At 40.1% G+C, this 19,168-nt stretch overlaps 1 protein-coding gene across 1 annotated transcript in view; it reads right to left on the bottom strand.

The window, feature by feature from the left end:
* The window catches only part of CNTNAP4 (contactin associated protein-like 4), a 232,909-nt gene that overhangs the window by 93,113 nt on the left and 120,628 nt on the right, over window positions 1-19,168 (bottom strand). The window contains exons 4-6 of the mRNA XM_004690363.2: window positions 18,541-18,688; window positions 1,533-1,736; window positions 806-990 (exon numbers count right to left, since the gene is read on the bottom strand). Coding sequence (XP_004690420.1) covers window positions 806-990; window positions 1,533-1,736; window positions 18,541-18,688 — 537 coding nt within the window. The remainder of the gene's footprint in view (window positions 1-805; window positions 991-1,532; window positions 1,737-18,540; window positions 18,689-19,168) is intronic.

Here is a 19,168-nt window from a genome sequence, read left to right on the forward strand (position 1 = left end):
CTGATCTGCTTAATTATGACCAGTTACTATAGTTGCAATCATCATGAAGAGGTCTATTTTTCATTATCCTGCACTTCCATATTGCAAATTACAAACGGAGATTAAAAATAATAAAATATGCATTTAAAAAAAACACACATGGTAAAACAGCATTAGACCTGCTGTGGCAAACGTGGTGCGGTAGACATAGTGTTGACTTGCAATGAGGCACATTTGAAGCCTCTATAATAGGATAAACCCATAGTAGTACAAAACACAGGTTTAAAAGGTGATATGCATTTGATTTTCACTTACACTAGAGCTTGATCATTCTAACTTGTTAATCATCCTTGGATTTGGTATATATGGGTCGGTGGATATAAATACATATTTATATGTGTGGTAAACCTCTGCTTCATAATAAATCCGATTATAATGACATTTTATTTTGCATACATTTCTGGTACACATTGACATGTGCATTTGAATCAAGTGGTAATGAATTAATCTGTTCATTACCACATCCTCTCCATAAATCATGGTTCAGGGTGCCCAATGGCACAAAAAATCAACACTTTCTAAATTTACTTGTGGTAATGAGTTCACTTTGTGGAGATTTCCTGTATGTGACACCTGTACCTATACAGCTCAGGTACATAAATTCACATACTGCAAACCAATGAGACATCAGCCTGTGCCCAAACTGCTATTCCGAGTTAGCTCAGTCTGGGAAATGTTTAGAAGACTTTTTCTGTGCACTTCGTCTGGTGTGGCTATACTACAGATACATCATAAAATCTGTATGCACTGAAAGTAACCATCACACCTCATGGTCCAGCTCCAGGTAGCTGAGTTCTCCTTGGGCGTGGAAGCGGTGCCGGTGCTCGTCCACCGTGAAGTTGAATTGCTGGCCCAGGCGCTGGAGGAGTACAGAGTGCCAGTGCTGGTCGTCCAGCAAGCTGCCCAGGGTGAGGTTGATCAAGGTGTGTGTGGCGGGCACTTTTGTCTCGCCTTAGAAGTGAAAAAATAATAATAATAGCACGAGTCTGAAAGACGTATTCCTTTTCTTGGACCAGTATCATTCATAATAACTGCAATCTCCTTGCATACATTCCATCTAAGCCACTAGTGTGGTAGATTCACCTGAATTTGAATATAGGATCCTCTCAACCTTGCTGTAATTTCTCCCACTGTTAATTCTCTTTATTAGTATTATCCATCACATGCTCATTTTCAATGTAAATTTTATATTTGCTACAACCTCGGTTTTACAACCCCCATATTTTTCAATGACCCATCCCATTCTTCATGATGTTTGAAAATAGCTATGTGATTCTACCTGCCCGTTGCAGAAAACATCAATGAGTCTTAAACGAACTACAAAATAGGAACTGTTTTTACATGCAAGTGTGATATTTTACATGTCAACCTAAAAGCCTTTGGATTTGTAAATAGGGCCCTTTAGATGTTATAAGATAACCGGTAAAGGCATCAAGTTCCTTAAGTGATATCTAAATGACCAGAATCTTGAGCACATCATCAAATAGTGTTACCTGAATTAATAAGTAAAAAGAGCTTTCCTCTTCTTAGTTCCAGGGTGATGTGATCTCCTTTGTGCCCTTCCCGATGGAGGAGGAGTCCCTCACTCTGCATGGTTTTAAACTTCAAAGAAATAATATCCTTTACTGGGCTCAGTGATTCCTGATCCAATCTGTAGAGAAGGGAACTTTTTCCATCGAGATCAACCACCTCTGATCCTAGAGATGAAGATATTAAAAATCATTCTAGGGATAAAGCTGCTTTCCAGGAAGGTGTTTTAAATGTAGACAGAGCATAGCTTACATAGAGAGCTCTTTATACACACACACCTGTATAATTCAGTTCTGAGTCGCTTCAGTCGTAATAAGAGAAAAAAGAGTCCCCACATGTCTAATTCCCTCTTCATACCTGGGATAGATTCCATCTCCATCTTTACTCACCTATTTACAAAATGCATGGCTTAGAAATACATTTTTAAATGTATTCTTATTTTTCACATATTATTAAAGACTGTTTCTCTTCAGTCCAAGAAAAAATAAAACAGGGAAAAAGTACAATCTATATCCATAAAACCACTTTTCCTATTTCATGACTCATACTTTTAATGGTATCCTTGAAAGGCGGAAGTAAAATGGTTTTGTAGCTCTTAAAAAGGTGAAGACCTCAAAATTCGTTCACACACACAGCGTGTAGAGATCCACATACAAACACATGCACCTCAGAAACTCATCAAATGTCATTTCAAATGAGTTTTAAGCTGACTTTTGTGCTTCATTTTATTTATTAACTTTTGTGACTAATGCTGATATTTAGGAGAAAAGCCACTTCCTGTCTTCTCCAGGGTGCTGGTGGAGAGACACTCACTTACTCAATGACACTGTGCGGCTGTGCTGCTGCGTTTGTGTCGTGATTGTGACACTGACATGTTTTTTCAGCTTTCTGACAGTGTCTTATCTACTCATTGTCAAGATCACTTTCATTCAGTTCATCTGAAAAAGATGTCATGTAACCAGTAACGTAACAGAGCACCTGTCAAGATCAGTTGCACTCCGAGTAGGAGACACAACAAAGGATCTGATACTACTCTAAAGCCCACCAATGTTTTCCACTTTTCGTAAGTACAAGATCTATTATTTAAAAAAAAACAAAACAAAACAGGCCAGTACCCTTGAGAGTATATTTCTGTGATAAATGGGTAACCTCTCAAATATGCAGCTGTTTTTCAACTGGTTAGCCGACTTCTCCCAGTTATTGGGCTGACATTAGAGTTACTCATCTTGTTCCGGCTGACAAAGTTATTACACTACTTGTACACCCAAATTATTTTCATTTGGCTTATCCATCATTTTTTAGCATGAACATTCGTATGTACCAACACACCCAATTATTTTCAACTACTTGATGCAGCTATCTTTTGAAAATTCAAAGGTTTGGTTTTTCCCCCACATCTTGTTAATATGCTTATAAAGAATTCATCCTTCCAAATGCACATGAATAAACATTGCATTCTGTAGAAAGAATAATGTTAACCAAACAATTATTCCTTGTTATATAGCTGAATGGATGTGCATGGTAACAACATAACTCTGTGTCAAATACAAATAATGTGTTCCATGATTATTAGATTACTATAAATTAAGACAAATTCCAATAAGACAGATTTTAACTGCTGACACATTTGGAGCAATGCAGTTATCTCTGAGTTAATGTATCGCTTAAAGGCAACCATCATAATAATGATTTTATTTTAGATAAAGTCTATTTTTGGAATTAGCTACCAAGAGAATTTTTTTCCAATAAAGGTTTAGCCTGTGTTACTTTAGCTTTCTATTTCTTTCTTCTTCTTCTTCTTCACTATTGTTAGCATGACATTTAAATGGTCACATTAGCCTTTGATAGCATCGGAAGCTTTTGTGTCTGGAATATTTCCACTGGTAAAATGGAGTAGTGAAAAACAGCGGACAATTGATACCTCAAGCGATGGCTCGCTGCCTCATTTCTTAAACTGAAGCCACTTGCCATTTTCTCTCTTACATTATCATCTCACTTCTCAGGTATCACACACTCCATAATTTGTTACATTCATTTAATAAATATTTTTTATCCCCTCCTGTTTGAGGCTAAATAAATATTTATTTAGGATGCTGGATACTCAGAGATAAAGAATGATGGATACAAATGTGATCCCACCTCACAGAGAATATTTTCAATGAAGATGAATATGTTAGCAAGAATTAACAAGTGAATAATTGCCTTCAGGAAACCATTACAGACATTCTGCTCACTCAAGGTTAACACCAGACCGGGCACCTGAGTTAAACTAGTTTGGAAAACTCAGTTTCAGGTCAGCAAACTTAAGGCTAAAGCAGATGTCAATCAGCAATCTTTCTACTCTCTGGTCCTTGAGTTCTGTATTTGTCCCCATAAACTAGAGTTACCCTTGGAACTCTTAATTCCAAGGAGTCCAGATTCTGTCTCAGTACATTAAATGCATTCAATGCATGAAGGATGCTCCAGTTGTGAGAAACTGTAGTGGTGACCAGTATCTTAGATGTCAGGAGGAGGAAGTTGGTGTCAGGGGGTTACCTTGAAAAGCAGACCTGAAAGGGAGCAAGTGGTGAAGTTGGGGACTTCACAAACGAGCCCCATCACATCCCTGTTCATATGTGTGTGAACAATACCCTTCAGGGGAAATAAGCCTCATATAATTGAGAATGTAATCACAACATCTGTGATTACAAAATGTTAAGTTATACACACACAATCTAGAGTTCTCATAGAAGAAAAAAAAAATCCAGGATGATTTCTCATATGGTATTATGTACGGTAGCTCTCACTGTTATTAAAACCACAGCTGAAATATTAACAGCAGACAATTTTAAATAATAATCACAAACACAGTTATGACATAAAGTTAGTAATATAAAAATCTGGAGCTACTCTGAAAAAAACTAATCTTGTGTGTGAGAGAGCACATTTGAATTCAGTGTCTCCTCAGCAACTAGCTCTCCAAGGCTGCTAGTGGAGACATAGTTATATAGCCTCTCCTAAAAGTGATCTTACTACTACTTTTAAGAAAAATTGGAAAAACTGGAAATAAGTCAAAGAAATAACTTCACATCTTTCCAATATCATAGTGCAGCATTTTATAACAGAACTGTGCAAAGATTCATTCGCTCACAGGTGAATTTATAAATGTCGGCTTTACTAGTTATTGGAGATTATACTTTGCTAGGTTCCATGTGAACTTTTAAGTTTACTCCCCACAGAGGTACAGAGGACTTTCCTTTGGTGAAAAAGATATTCCTGAATGCTATGATTTTGTCTCCTGGTTGGACATGACGTTACCATGTGTGCACTTAATCTGTTAATATTAACACGACATTCTTCTGGGTTCTCCCAAACAGTCCCTTGAGAGTTCTCTGGAGTAATTTTACCATCATTCCTGGTTCCTTCATTAATGAGTCAAATTACATCTATGATACACATTTTTCTATGACATCAGGTTTTTTACATTTTTGAAAACCTTGCTGTTCACACTAAGTTAAAAGAACATGAGTTTCACTTTATTGATTGGGTCAGCTTAGCAATATTTCATGTTTTAGCCAAAAAGGGTAATACTCAGAGTGAATTAATTTCACCCTGAAATTAGTTAATTTTATGGTCAGATGTCTGGACCCTAAAAAGAACATGGCCAAACGCAAACACAAAAGAAAAAGTTCTTATGGCTCCTAATAGTGTCTCTGTACATTGAAACAAGCCTGAAAAAGAGAGGGACTAGAAGTACCATTAATGAAATTAATCCAAGTCAGTAACTGTTCAGAAACTTGAGTGTCCAAAGTAAACTGACAACCATATCACATCACTCCTACCTGGTGTCAGACACGTCAGGAAAAGAACCTTTGGCACAAAATTCAACTGCGCAAATGGAAAGAGCAGGGGTGTTAGAAAACTGACTGTAGAAAGGCTTGTAAATCGGAAGTCAACAACATTTCTGACAAGAAAGCAACAATAATCCAAATGTGGAGGAGACATGTTACTGATAGAAAGGAAAATTTATTCTCACTGTAGAGTTATTAACTGATGTGCTAGCTCACTGAGGTTATGTCTGTCATGACTGGCTCACCACCAGCATTAATGTAACCCTACTGTATTCTGGCTCACCATGGGTGAGGCTATGAGCCATAATTTCCTAGTAATGGTTGCAAATTGTTCCGACACTTCCACTACTGTCCAAGCAATGCACTCTTGTTCTCCATGACAACATTGCTGGTCAGGACACCTAATCTGTGTGGGCTCAAGTCTTCTCTGCATCCTGGGACAGGGTGAGAATTTCTTCTTGTTCCTGTAATAGATGACCATGAACTTGGTTGCAGAAAGTAATACAGATGTATTATGTTGAAGTTTTTGTTTGTTTGTTTTTGTTTTTTAATTCACAAGTCCTAAAATCAAAGTTGCTTTTTTCCTGAAATCTGCAGAAGATCATCCCTTTCCTGGCATCCTCCAGCTTTTAAGACTGCCTGCATTCATTGGTTTCTGGCTTCTTCCCTCACGTATGAGACCAGCAAGAATCACAGCATCTTCAAATCACTCTTTCCCTTCCTGAAGAGTCAAACTTCCTCCTCTAACTCTGACTCTCTTTTCAGAACTTGTTTGGGCCTGAAAAACCAATTCGGTTCCTCCTGGATCATGCAGGATACTCTTCCCATTTCAGGCTCAGTCCTTCACTCGTTCACATCTAAGTGTCTTTCTCATGTAACAGTTTCAGGTTACAGGGCAATATTCTGTCACAACAGGTTACTTAGCTTCTTGGTCCTGTTCCTAGAACAGGGAAATAATAACAGCATCCTACTCACAGAATGTTCCATAAATTAACATCTGTGTAAATTTGGAGGAATTGCTGGCACATCATTAGGACTCCATAAATAATAACTACTACTAATGCTAAGGCTATTGTTTCTTGGTAGGATACAGCAAAGGTAGTTCAAGGAATGCATTTGGGGACATTCATTTTAAAAAGTGATAAATAATGAATCTCTGAAAGTGTCCGAGAAACCCATAGGTACTGGTGTCAGCACCAGGTCACAGTGCAGTGCCAGTAGGCCCGGGCCATTGTGGGTTCTGTGGCTTTTTCTGTGTGTGTCAGCTGATGCCTGAGCTGGCTCACCACAGCAATTGTCAGTGACCTGAAACCTCCTTAGTGAATACCTCCAGCTCAAATCTTCTCATTTAGAGCAGGAAGCCAGGACAGAAGAGACTCACCAAGATGGAAGGCTCTACTCTCATATCATGTCACCCTGTGACCCCAGAAAAGAGGCGTAGTCTGCTTTATTTGCCCAATTCAAAAACACAGTCTCCCCTGGAATGTGGAGTTTTTCAATAGAAGATATTCACATGTCTCTCCAGGAGCTATCAGAAGTGGTGTTGCTGAAACATATCCTGCTCTCCTTATTTATGGAGAGCTCATGGTGAACATGGGGAAGACAACAGGCAGGAAAACAAAGAATATTTTTTTTCAAGGAGCTTCCAGTCTAGCCCGGAAGTCACACATCTCCAGGATGTGATTATTCATGGGGATGCTCAGCACTTCCTTGCTTCTGCCTCCAGGATGACTCCCAAAAGCCTGCTAACATATGCAGGAGCTGTCCTTTTTGCCTCCGAAAAGAATGTCAACTGCAGAAGAGCTTTGCCACTCTCATCAGCCAGCAACTCCACCTCGAATATTTTACCTATAAACACTCTTTATTATAATACCTTTCACTTGATGGAACACTAAAAATGGGTTTGCCTATGACCCTGAGATGCGCCTCCTGGGAATCTACCTGAAGGACACAAACACACTAATTCAAAAGGGAAGAGCTTCACTCCGATGTTTATTGCAGCATTACTTACAATCACTAAGATATGGAAACACCCTAAATAGCCCCAAACTGATGAGTAGATCAAGATGTGATGTATGCACACAATGGAATACTACTCAGTGATTGAAAAAGATAAATGCATGTCATCTGCAGCAACATAGATGGAGCTGGAAGGGATCATGCTCAGTGAAGTAAGTCAAAGGGAGAAAGAAAATATCGAAAGTCTTCACTGACGCATAGACCATCAGAAAAAACAAACATAATGTCAGGGGGAAAAGACAGAAATTGCAAGCTGACCACAGCCCTGAGGCAAATAGCAAGAGATTGGAGAGTGAGGGGAACTAAAACAGGGGTAGGAGGAGCACATGGACTATGTTCACAGTTCACGGGTCACCTATAATGACAGGAGAACTACTGGACTATACCTGAGAACAATGATGTAAGAAAAAAAAATTTTTAAAGATTTATTTTATTTATTCATACCGAACAGGGGTACAGTCCAGAGTTGCAGGTTCAATGAGAGGATTCACCTGAGAAAGAGTGGGGGTAGAACTTCTAACCTCCAGGGCTGGGGATAGAACTCACACTGAGGTGGCTGCGGCCCACTTGCAGTGCTGTGTCCCAACCCCTTGTGCCACCAGGGAGGGCTGGAAAAAAATTTATTTATTTATTTTGTATGCTTACAGAACTAGGATATAGGCTAGAGGTGTGGTAGGTGAGAGGACTCACCAGAGACAGAGCAGAACAGGCAGATTGACAAAGTACACTGCTGAGGGGAGCAGCAGGCAGGTCAGGAGAGGTCTGCTGCACCATGTGGGTCAGCTCTCTGGCTGGGGATTGAACTCGTGCTATAGTGGCTTGGGAGAGTTTCATAATGTGATGCTTTAACCTGCTGCACCACCCGGGAGAGCCCCCCAAATTTTTTTAAAATACATAAATAAAAAAATAACCTATTTACCCAGTATCTCCCCCTCACCCCTTCATCCAGGCTCTGCTCCTGAATTTTATATAGCTTCTCAAACTGTAAAAGGTTACAATTTGAAAAGGCAATATCCTCCCACTCCACAAAATTTATTACTAAAGAAAACATAGTAAAAGAGCCTGGTTTCTTAAGCAAAGTTCTGTGGTGCAGTCATTTTAAGATCAACTGAGGAGAATCTCGGGACCTCTACCAACACTCAACATCCTGAACTCTGCCTCATGTCCCTCAAATACCAAACTCTGGGGAAGATCAGTTTGGAGTGATCCAGAAGCAGACCACTGCTTGAGGCTTATATGACAAGAGGAACAAAACCATTCGTTGAAAATGAAGACTCTAAAATGCATACTGAATTGCACTGTGGAAAATGAATGTTTTACTTATTAATGCCATGGTTTGTACCTGCTGAAAATTGTGGAGGTGGCTGAAATTTGACTCTGAAAGATGTTTCAGAGAGAAACTGATGTATGAGTTAAGCTATTAATCATCACACTACTGATGAGGTCAGTTAACTAAGAAACCTAAAGAGAAAAACTGGAGCAGACAATGCATGAACTAGAGAACAAATCCCAACAAAAGTGATGATTGGAAGATCATGAGAGAGTTTTGAAAAGGACACAAGATTCATCACCTACAAATTGTTTGGGAATCACCCCCAAACTATAAATCGAAAAAGAGGGTCCCCATTGGAAGGGAGCTATAGATCAGACTGTTCTTGGCTAAACCTGATGTCAGTTTTAAACACGGATCATCCTGTTTCTTTATTTGGAAATTATTATTTCCTCTGAATTACGAAACCAACAGAGGTCCAATTTTAATTTCTAAAAAACATAAATCAGACTGAGTTGCTATTACACTTTACACAGTGAAGCATGAAAGCCACACCATGATGTACTGGCACTTGAGATCTGCATTACTGAACTGGGTTTTAAAGAGATGGCCAGGAGAGACCAAGCACTTGAAAATTCAACAGGAAATAAATTGTACTATTTTTGTATAGTAGTGTAAAAGAAAAAAGAGAAGTGATTTAAGGGGCTCTTAAGTTTAAAACAACTAAAATTAATTCAGTACAAAGGAAGAAAGCACAGGGTGAACTGTTCATATAACTGCAGGGAAAAGGTGGCTGACTGTATGTCCTGGCTTTAAATAGCCTACATTAAGGTCAGTGATGACATGCCGGGAGGTTGTGAGAACAAACGTGGCCAACGCCACTTCAACATCAATCTACACTAACCTTTCAAATAGTTTGGAAATTGGTCACACTGACTACATTTAGGATACCTGAGTGTGTCGCTGAGGATATAAGCTGCATTTCTGTTCTTGATGTTTATTGGTAACTTTTACATCTTCTCAGAAGTTGCTGAAATGCTGATTCTCAGCTTCTTTCTGCAGTAGATGCAGAATTATCCCGGCCTCTCCTACCTCACAAAGTATCGGTAGGTTTCAAATGGAAGTATTGAAATGCCTTGACTGTCATTTAGTATGATGGTGTCATCATTTCTGATTAATAACATTTGGATGTCTATGTTCATCTCAGAGTAATTGACTGCTACTATGTGAATGGTATGCATTTGTGATACACACACATGCACATATTCACTTATAAGTTCATATCACAACTCATCAGATGTGTGGCCTAATTCATCCACTGACTGAATCGTGGCTGAACACCGATTGCCAGTCCTGCCACAGGAACTGGTGGGTCAACCAGGAACACATGCTGTCCTCATGGAGCCTCTGACCTGAAGGGAAGACTCAGGAGGACTGACAAGCTGACTGTGGAGCATCAGGGCTGTAGCACAGCTCCGAAAGCTAAGCTAGGCTGTCAATAAGGGGCTCATATCCAAGGAGAAGAAAATACTTCAATTGAGCAGATGACCACTCAGATCAATGTCTTAGGGTCAAGCAAGAAAGATGGAGGAAGGAGGGAAGATGAGCCAGGGAGGTTAGGAGGGTGGGGAGGTAGGAGGGACTGAGGAGGGAGGAGGTCCCAGGGAACTGAATGATGGAGTTCCAGTTTTGCTGGGACAGGTTGACTCTGGTTTTATTCTTTGCCCCAGGACTTAACAACTGGCCTCAGATGTGGCTTATACTACCAGGAAATGTCCTTCTGGCTTTTCAATTAAAAGCCCAAAATGTTTCACAAGTCCCGCTAAACAGGCAGGACTTGAATTCCAACTGTGGCTAATACAGATGTCTTTATGACATTCATGCCCTTGCTCCTGCCTTCACCCAGGCTCCTCAGTGTCTTGTCCTGGCAAGTGAATTCCAGGAAACAGCAGAGGATTGCAGAGGCATTTATATGCAGGAGCTGAAGCTCTCTGTCTCTATTATACCTCCATTTCTAGTCACTCTGCAACCTTGAACTCTGATCTCTGTCTCCTCAGCTTAGTCAAATCTGGCTCCTTCCTGCTTCAGCACTGGGAAGCCCTACACATTGGAATGTGTTCAGAAAAGTCCATTAAAATGTGGCTCTCGGCCCTCCCTGGTGGCATTAAAGCACAGCAGTGGATTAAACCACAGCACTGCAAAGCTAAAGCCACTTCCGCATGAGTTCGATCCCTGCCCGCCCTGGAGGTGACCCACATGGCGTGGCAGACCTCTCCTGACCTGCCTGCTGCTCTCCTCAGCAGTGTACTTTACTTCCTCAGTCGTCCTGTTCTGCTCCCCACTCTGTCTCTGGTGAATCCTCTCACCAGCCCTGAACCTCTGGCCTGTACCCCAGCTCTGTATGAATAAATAAATAAATCTTAAAAAAAATAATAACATGGCTCTGTGGTACGTTATTTCCTTCTCTCAAGAACCAAGTCTTCTCAAATTTCTACTTTTTTGAGAACTTCAGAGTCCTAAAGCTGTTAAAATATACAATTATGTATAAACTTAATGCACATTAACATGTTACTCCTATACAGCACATATTACATGTCATTTTATGCAAAACATATAAATAATTTAAGAGTTATAGTTGTTACAATAAGCAAAATAGTCTAATAAAAGTTATTCTACTATGATTAATACCAAAAAAGCAAACTGTATCTTTGTGGTCCCTCAATAATTGACTTGATCCATTAACTGAATTAGTATTGCAAAATAGGCATACATTAATTCAATTTATTTCTGCTTTATTTAAGTATTATTCTGCTTTACTTAAGTATTATCACGAGCCCATTTACTTAAGCATATTAAACATGGTTTAAAGCGGTAGTTACTGTTCTCACTGACACTGCACTGTTTCTCTTTGTGACAGTGAGAGGCTCCTCAGCTGATTCTGACTTCTCACATAACCCTGGTGGTGCTTCATAGTTCCCTTATTCGGGGTATTATAATAGCTAACACCTTATTTTAACTTTAATATGACTTCACCTATCATCAAATTAAAATCTTTTTTATAATTTATATGTGTGTATACACTTTTACATCATTGTTCATTTTTGTACAATGTTTGCTTTCTCCTCTCAGAAAAATTCTCTGAGCAGTTCTGAGGATAAATTCTTCTTTCTGTAAAATTTGCACTGAGAGTCACCCATGCACCGTCAACATAGTGCCTTGTGCTCTTCTCTCCCCTGTTTCAACCCCTCTTCTCCCCCGAGCCCCCACAGAATGTCTCTGATTTATAGCTGCCTGTTAATTTTGATTTTGTATTTTCTTCCTGATCCCTTATTTGGTTCCCCTATATTCCTCCCATAAGTGAACCCATCTGATATTTTTCTTTTCTTTTCTGACTTATTTCACTGAGCATAATCCCTTCCAGCTCCCTCCTTATGGCTGCGAATTTCATATAGCAAATTAAAATCTTAAGACTAAAATAAAATAAGATAAAAGCTCAAACTATGAAGTTTGCAAAGAATAAACGTTTATCCTCTTTGATTTTGGGCTGACCAGAATCTATTACTTTTTTAATCTCTGACATAAAATAGGATTCTCCAGCTGCAGAAGTAACTGATTGACAGTCTGAAGCAGGGTTTGTAAACTAGTTTCGCCAAGCTTTTAGCAGTTAGCATGTAGGAGCTGTTCAATAGGTCTCGGGCTAAATTAAAGCCATACTCCTTCTAGTAAATTTACAATTCACTACTTGCCATTTTTTCCCATATCCAGTGGTATGAAAGCAGCATCCTAAATAGACTATTTATCTTGTTTTCTCAGTGTTTTTTTCATTCATGTGAATAATTATACTTGGCATGCTACTTTCTTGTATTTCCCATGAATGTTCTCTAAACTGAGATCTACAGATATAAGTAGTTTTGACTTCCCAATACTCAAAAATTTACATTGCTATTTTTTACGTTCTAAAATGCTCACTCTTGTTATTGGAAAGTTAAACTGAGTCTAGTAACTACTGACTGTTCATATATTAAACAGCACCTGTACTTTTCTTTTAAACAGGCTGCACTTAAGCAAATAAAGACAACAGTCCAAAACTTCTATACATTTGTTCTCTCTCATATTGGTTTCTCTTTTTTCCCCTATTTTAATTTTTATTGAGGGAACAACAATGTTATTTAGGAGGGATTTCTCCTAAATAACAGTGTTCTATGCCTGATCTCTGACAGGCTAAATACACCTCTCAGGTGATGGGAAAAATCCTCCCGGAGGCTCACCAAGCTGCCTCCTTTCTCCTTTGATTCACTCATTTCTCCAGAAACTCACAACAAAAAGGAGCTTCCCATTATGACACAGCATAACTTGAGCCTGATGGGTAGAACGGTTCTTCCAGGGCAGGAGGTCACGCCCTCTGACCTAAACGCAGGTGTCAGAGGAGCTGCCACAAACAGTAATTTTTATGCTGAGAAGAGACAGTAAGGAAGAGAATTAACTAGGTGGTGGAATGAAAGCTGAGTGTGTGATGTCTGGCTTAGACATGGTGTGAAGACCCTGCATCTTGAAATATGAAATCTCACAGCCACTGTCAGAGAAAAGTGCAACTGCTTTAGAATGCTGGCAGTTGTGGTATTCTTTTTCTGGTGAGGGTGAAGAAGGGAAGATCAGGGATTAAAAAATAAGATGGTGACACAAAAACACTGGAAAAGGAACTTAGTACTTAGACTTAGGGCAACTGCCTTAGCAATTCACCCACAATTAAAGAACATTATCTTCTGTGGCTTAATTGCCACGTCCTAAGGACATTTCAAGACACATTACTCTCAGTTATTTTCTTTTCTCTGCCTTTGTTGACATTGTTTATGTTTCTTTGGGACATTCAGTAGAGTAGTAAATATTTCCATATCACCAAACAGTTTCTTCCCCTTTTCTTTCTTTCACAAGTTACATCCTTCTATATACCTCCTCTCTGGATGTCCAGATCTATAAACATGTTCAAAAGGGCTATGGCCAAGAAATCTGAAATTGATACTTTTCCTTTGAACCTGTGAGATTTAGTTTCTACTTCACTCATTACTCAAGAAACAACTTCAAGTGGACCAACATAAAAGTAGAGCATGCTCTTTGATATGGATTTTCCATTCACTTGATGCTCCTTCATAACAAGTTATTGCTCTAACTTTCTAGGAGAGAGGGCAATAAAACGGTATGTGGTTCTCACAATGGCCACTTTCCCTGAAATATTCACATGACTACCTGCATCTGTATCCTCAGTCAACACATACACTGGGCCCTGGGTGAGGCGGGATGACACTGGACATGCACACTACCTAAAACACGGTATAAAAGACCTGCTTTAATGATGCTAAAATGCATTTCTGCTTTCCAGAGACATATCTTTTATACCATAGAAATATGCTTTACCATAACAGAAATGCAATCAATAGTAATGTTATGATTTCTTCACCATAATGATATTTACACAGGTTTCAATTCTACGTCTTCAACCAGAGGGTTCCGACTTCCAACCTTCCATGTTTTACAGGTACCTGAATTCAGTGAGTCAACAATGGAATTAATTATCTCTCCTATTCCCTTCTGGAGTGTCACAGTAAACAACGCCACCTTCCAAACAGTGTTCGACTCCAATACCTCAGGGTCTCTTCCTGGAACACTAAACTCTGTTGCCTCAATTATTGTCTGTGCATTTTAAATCTGATTCAAGTCGAAAGAATCCTCTGCTCGGGTTGGAGGTTTCATTGCCACTTGCACAAACCAGGTCAGAGCCTCCTGAGTGAGCTGCTTCCTCCAGCCTGAAACCCTCATTTCAATGTGAGTCAGCCTTATCAAGGCTGGACTGACCTTCCAGATAATCCCAATTCCTCTGCTTGATCGGGCACAGCTCTTCCCTTATTTGAACTATCCTGCTCTGAAAATATATGCACCTTAGTTTCAAAAGCCATTGCTATAAAATTTCTTAAGACTAATATCAAATTATCCATCACTTTATTCCTCACACCCCTCTTCATGCACAATATTCTGCACTGTTTGTGCCATTTTTATGATTTTGCACCTTCCCATTATTATTATGAAAGTATATTACTTTAGAATTTTTCTCAGGGCCAAATTTCTCATAGGTTCTCTTTTAGCAAGCATCAATAAATACTTAAATGGAGACTACATGTATGATTCATGCAGCCATCCAGAGCACTGAGTCTAGAAAGTGATGAACAGGATTTTAAATCTTAGCTTTAACAGGGCCCTCCCTAGTGGTGCAGCAGGTTAAAGCGCAGCACTAAGAAGCTAAAGCCACTTCAGCATGAGGTTCGATCCCCGCCCCGGAGGTGACCCACATGGCGTGGCAGACCTCTCCTGACCCACCCGCTGCTCCCCTCAGCAGTGTGCTTCATCAGTTAGCCTATTCTGCTCCCTACTCTGTCTCTGGTGAATCCTCTCACCACACCTGCACCTCTGGCCTGCACCCCCAGTTCTGTATGCATAAATAAATTTTTAAAAAAAAATCTTAGCTTTAACAACAACTGGGTAATCCTGGAAAGTCCTAATTTTCACTGTGCTCCCAGTGCTCCAGGTCAGGAGACTTGACATACCCTGGCCTACACCACACTTGTATGGGTCGCTCAGGCAACGCCCACCCACATCATGTTAACCTGGTACAGACACACTGGCTCTTGGGGCTGTGCAGAGCTCCTGCCCCCTCAAGCTCACAGAAAGTGCCCTTGCTGACTGGATGGCCAACGTCCCAGGACTGTGATTCAGGGAGCTAGTCCGTCCATTCCCCAATGCCACTTTCCTTTCTACAGGAACTGTGGGAGAATGACCTTCTCTACCTGGAGAAAATCCAGCGTGATCTTGGGCCTGGGCCACTCAGGGAGTTGCCGACAAAATTTTGCTGCTGGATTCTTGTGTGGGAGGTGCCTGTAGCTCTCCTGTCTGAGGGCAGGGAAGGTGCGGCTTCAGGTATCTCTGTGCTAGACAACCTGGAGCAAGCCCAGGATTCATTCATTGTCTCGTCTCACTCCTGAATAAAGTGCTAACATTCGAGCACCTACCCCACTGTGTTGTTAGGACTAATCAGAAAATACCAATAAGACTACTGTTTCTGACATTATGAGCTGTTCCACAGATGATGTTTTAGCAAAGTAATATTCAATGTGGCTGAGGCCACGGACAGGGGGAGAATGTGAGTGTGACTAGGGCGTAATTGAGAAATTAAAAGTTGATTTGATCAAACACATCTCCCCAATGTACTCATATCCAACTCATCTTATTGTTATTTTTAGGTAATCTATGACAGCATTTTTCCAGTAGGTTTATCTTTTCTCTTTTATCCAAAATTACACATTTTACACTGATGTCTATTTTATCACTTGCCAGATGTATTATGCTTGAGTTTAAAATTTTGTTGGTCCACAGTACTGTGTCTTCAACTGCTGGATGGAAAAAAGAAGGCTACACATACAATAGTGTGCTCACCCCAAGAGAGAGCAAAGGAAGTCACCGTGAAAAGAATATTTCACAAGGCAGCAGATCAACAAATACGGGGAGGAGGGATTTGAGTTGTCCTCAAACAAGGACAGCAGAGAACTTGAGGAGCTGGTCCCAGCCATCCCTTCCCTAGGGACACCATGTGTGGGGCTTGAGTTTCAGCAAAATAGCATCACCGTCTTAGTCAGTAAGTGTTGAATTTATACCCTAGAATGAATGTGTATTAGGCATGTGCCATGGGGCAAACTGCCTACTATCTCCAATACCCCATTAGATGAGTGATTTTAAGAATTCAATGTGAATGTTCATAAAACTGCATCTGACACAGAGTTAATGCTCAATGCCTGTTAGCTATTATTACGACCTGATAAATATTTTGCAAGGTGGATGCTCTGAAGAAGTCGAGACTGTACCTATAAATATGAAGCATTTTGGAGTATGCTTTGCTAGGATTCATCACATAACATAGCTTTGCTAGACTCTATGATTCACCCACAGGTACGGCTGACAGTCCCACATCAAATGTGGGTGGGATATTCCTTTTAAAGGATGAGTCTAGTTGAGTGTGACTGTGTGGAAGGAGGGGCCACTAGAACAGAAAGAGCTTGCCATGGCTCAGCAGTAAGGTTGACAGAGGGTGAGAAGTCAGCTACCTGGGAGTAGTGTGAGTGTAAGGTGGGTCTGTAGCCGGGCAGATGTGGCACAAACCAGCTTGTCAGTCAATACCTTCCCCTCTCTAGGCTTCAGCTTTCTCGTTTGTAAACTGGGGAATGGAATCATTTCCTGTAGTACTATTTATCTGAACCTGTTTTGGGAATTTTAAACAGACTGCTTGCCATAGTGCCAGACATAAATGAACAAGCAATTGAGAAAAAATAACCATTTCTAGAACTAAAAAAACGAATACTATCAACATGAGCACTATTGCTTCTTAGGCCCGAGCAGTAAAAGAAGGTTTGTCACTTATGCCACTGATGGAGGGAGCATTGTAAGCAGGAACCCTAGTCACCAGGACCTGTGCTGTATGTGCCACACACTTCGTCTGACCCAGAGTGCACAGGGTCAGCATCTCGCCTGCCTTCCTCGTGACACGCTTTTTTTAAAAAAAAAGATTTTTATTTACTTGTGCATACAGAACTGGGGTACAGGCCAGAGGTGCAGGGATGGTGAAAAGCATCACCAGAGACCGAAGGGAGGGCAGAGAAGGCAAATCAACAAAGTACACTGCTGAGGGGAGCAGCAGGCAGATCAGGAGCGGTCTGCTGTGCCATGTAGTCACCTCCGGGGCCGGGGATCCAACTCATGCTGAAGTGGCTTTAGTTTCTTAGTGCTGTGCTTTAACTCGCTGCACCACCAGGGAGGGCCCTGACACACCTTTTTTATGTAATTGAAGTGAACCTAAACCTAACCTAAAATTAGTTCTCACCTATATCACAAAGTGGTAAAAATGTATCAAAAGAGCTTTCATAGCTAAAAAAAAAAAAAAAATAAAGGTCTACTAAGGAATAATGTTGTAGAGCATCTGAATGGCCCAGGATTCTTTTCATTTCTCGAGTCTTCTGTGGACTAGCTGGGTGGCACTAAGCAAATTACTAACCTCTTCAAACCTCAGACTGCTCATCTGATAATTGTACATCATATTAACAAACTCATTGTTTTATAATAAAAGAGCATCGAACAGGACAGTGTGGTTTGAGGTGTGCTATCAATAACTCTTAGGTCCCTTCCCCACAAAAAGGCATCATAAAACATTTCATTAAGCAGGGGCTAAGTGAAATCTGTGGTTTCTATCTTTTTTATGTGAAAGTGTTTCAAACGTACTTTATATGCTGGCAGAGCTCCTTACTTTTTCTATTAATTTATGCTGAGGGCATAACATATTTATAAGTTAGTTACATGGCATATTATTTTAGGCCACAGAGAAAAAATAGTCTTTGGTCTCAAGAGAGATGACGGATTATGCCAAATGGCACACTGTCTCTTCTCTTAAATTCTGGGGATCTAAATGAAACATCAGCAAGTAGGTCCACAAAGGGAAGGCTCTAATTTGAGAGTCAGGATCTCAACAATGACATTCACTCTGTATAAATGCACTCACCTGTGTTTATAAGCATCTGTCTGTACCTATTGCTCTACCGACCTATCTGTAAAATCTTCCATTTCTGACTCAAAATATAAAAGTTGAACACTGAAAGTCAATTCTGGCAGGTATGGGTGGACACAAAGCCTTTCCACAAAAAGTCACTCCCATTTTTGCTTATCTTTACATAGCTGTAATGTTCATTTCAGTGTGCAATTTGACTTTTAAAATATTTCCTTGGATACCGATTTCAGAGTGTCGGGTAAATAATCACTTACTATAAGCACATCCAAATGCCTCGATCCGCATTCCAATTCTACCCTTGGGGTTCCACTCTACCGGGATGAAGCGCAGAAACCTGGCTTTGATGGAAGGCTGGAGTCTACAGTACACAACACTGTCTGCATTTGCATTCCCAGAAAAACCCTGGAAGAAAAGGGAAAGAAGGAATCAATATATCTGGAGAACAACCATATCACCTGTCTCCTGTAATGTTGATGTGCAATGACTCATTGGCATTTTTACTATAAAAACAGAACCTTCTCTAAGAAAACCATATTAACCATTATGTTGTAACATCTCTCCGTTCTTGGAAGTTTCTATTGCCTAAGCCTTTATAGTAACAGAATACATATTCTTTATATGAAGAGCCTTTTATGTACGTTAAGAGTTTAAAGGCCATCAACCCCATCAAACCAGCTCTCAACTATAATACCCTTCCTAAAATTTGTTTCTATAAACTGCAGATCAAACTTAAAAGCTAACACTGTGAATAGCATAAAAAAAATTGAGAAATTTCCCAACATTCCAGATGTGATTCAGCAAACTTGCTCAGAGAGCTGATGACTGAAAAAGTCATGACACTTCTGCTGTTTTGCTTCCTCGCTGTACTCATTAACCCCAATG

Source organism: Condylura cristata, unplaced genomic scaffold (genome assembly GCF_000260355.1).
Source record: "Condylura cristata isolate star-nosed mole 26May11 unplaced genomic scaffold, ConCri1.0 scaffold00028, whole genome shotgun sequence".
In the NCBI taxonomy this organism is placed as follows: Eukaryota; Metazoa; Chordata; class Mammalia; order Eulipotyphla; family Talpidae; genus Condylura; species Condylura cristata.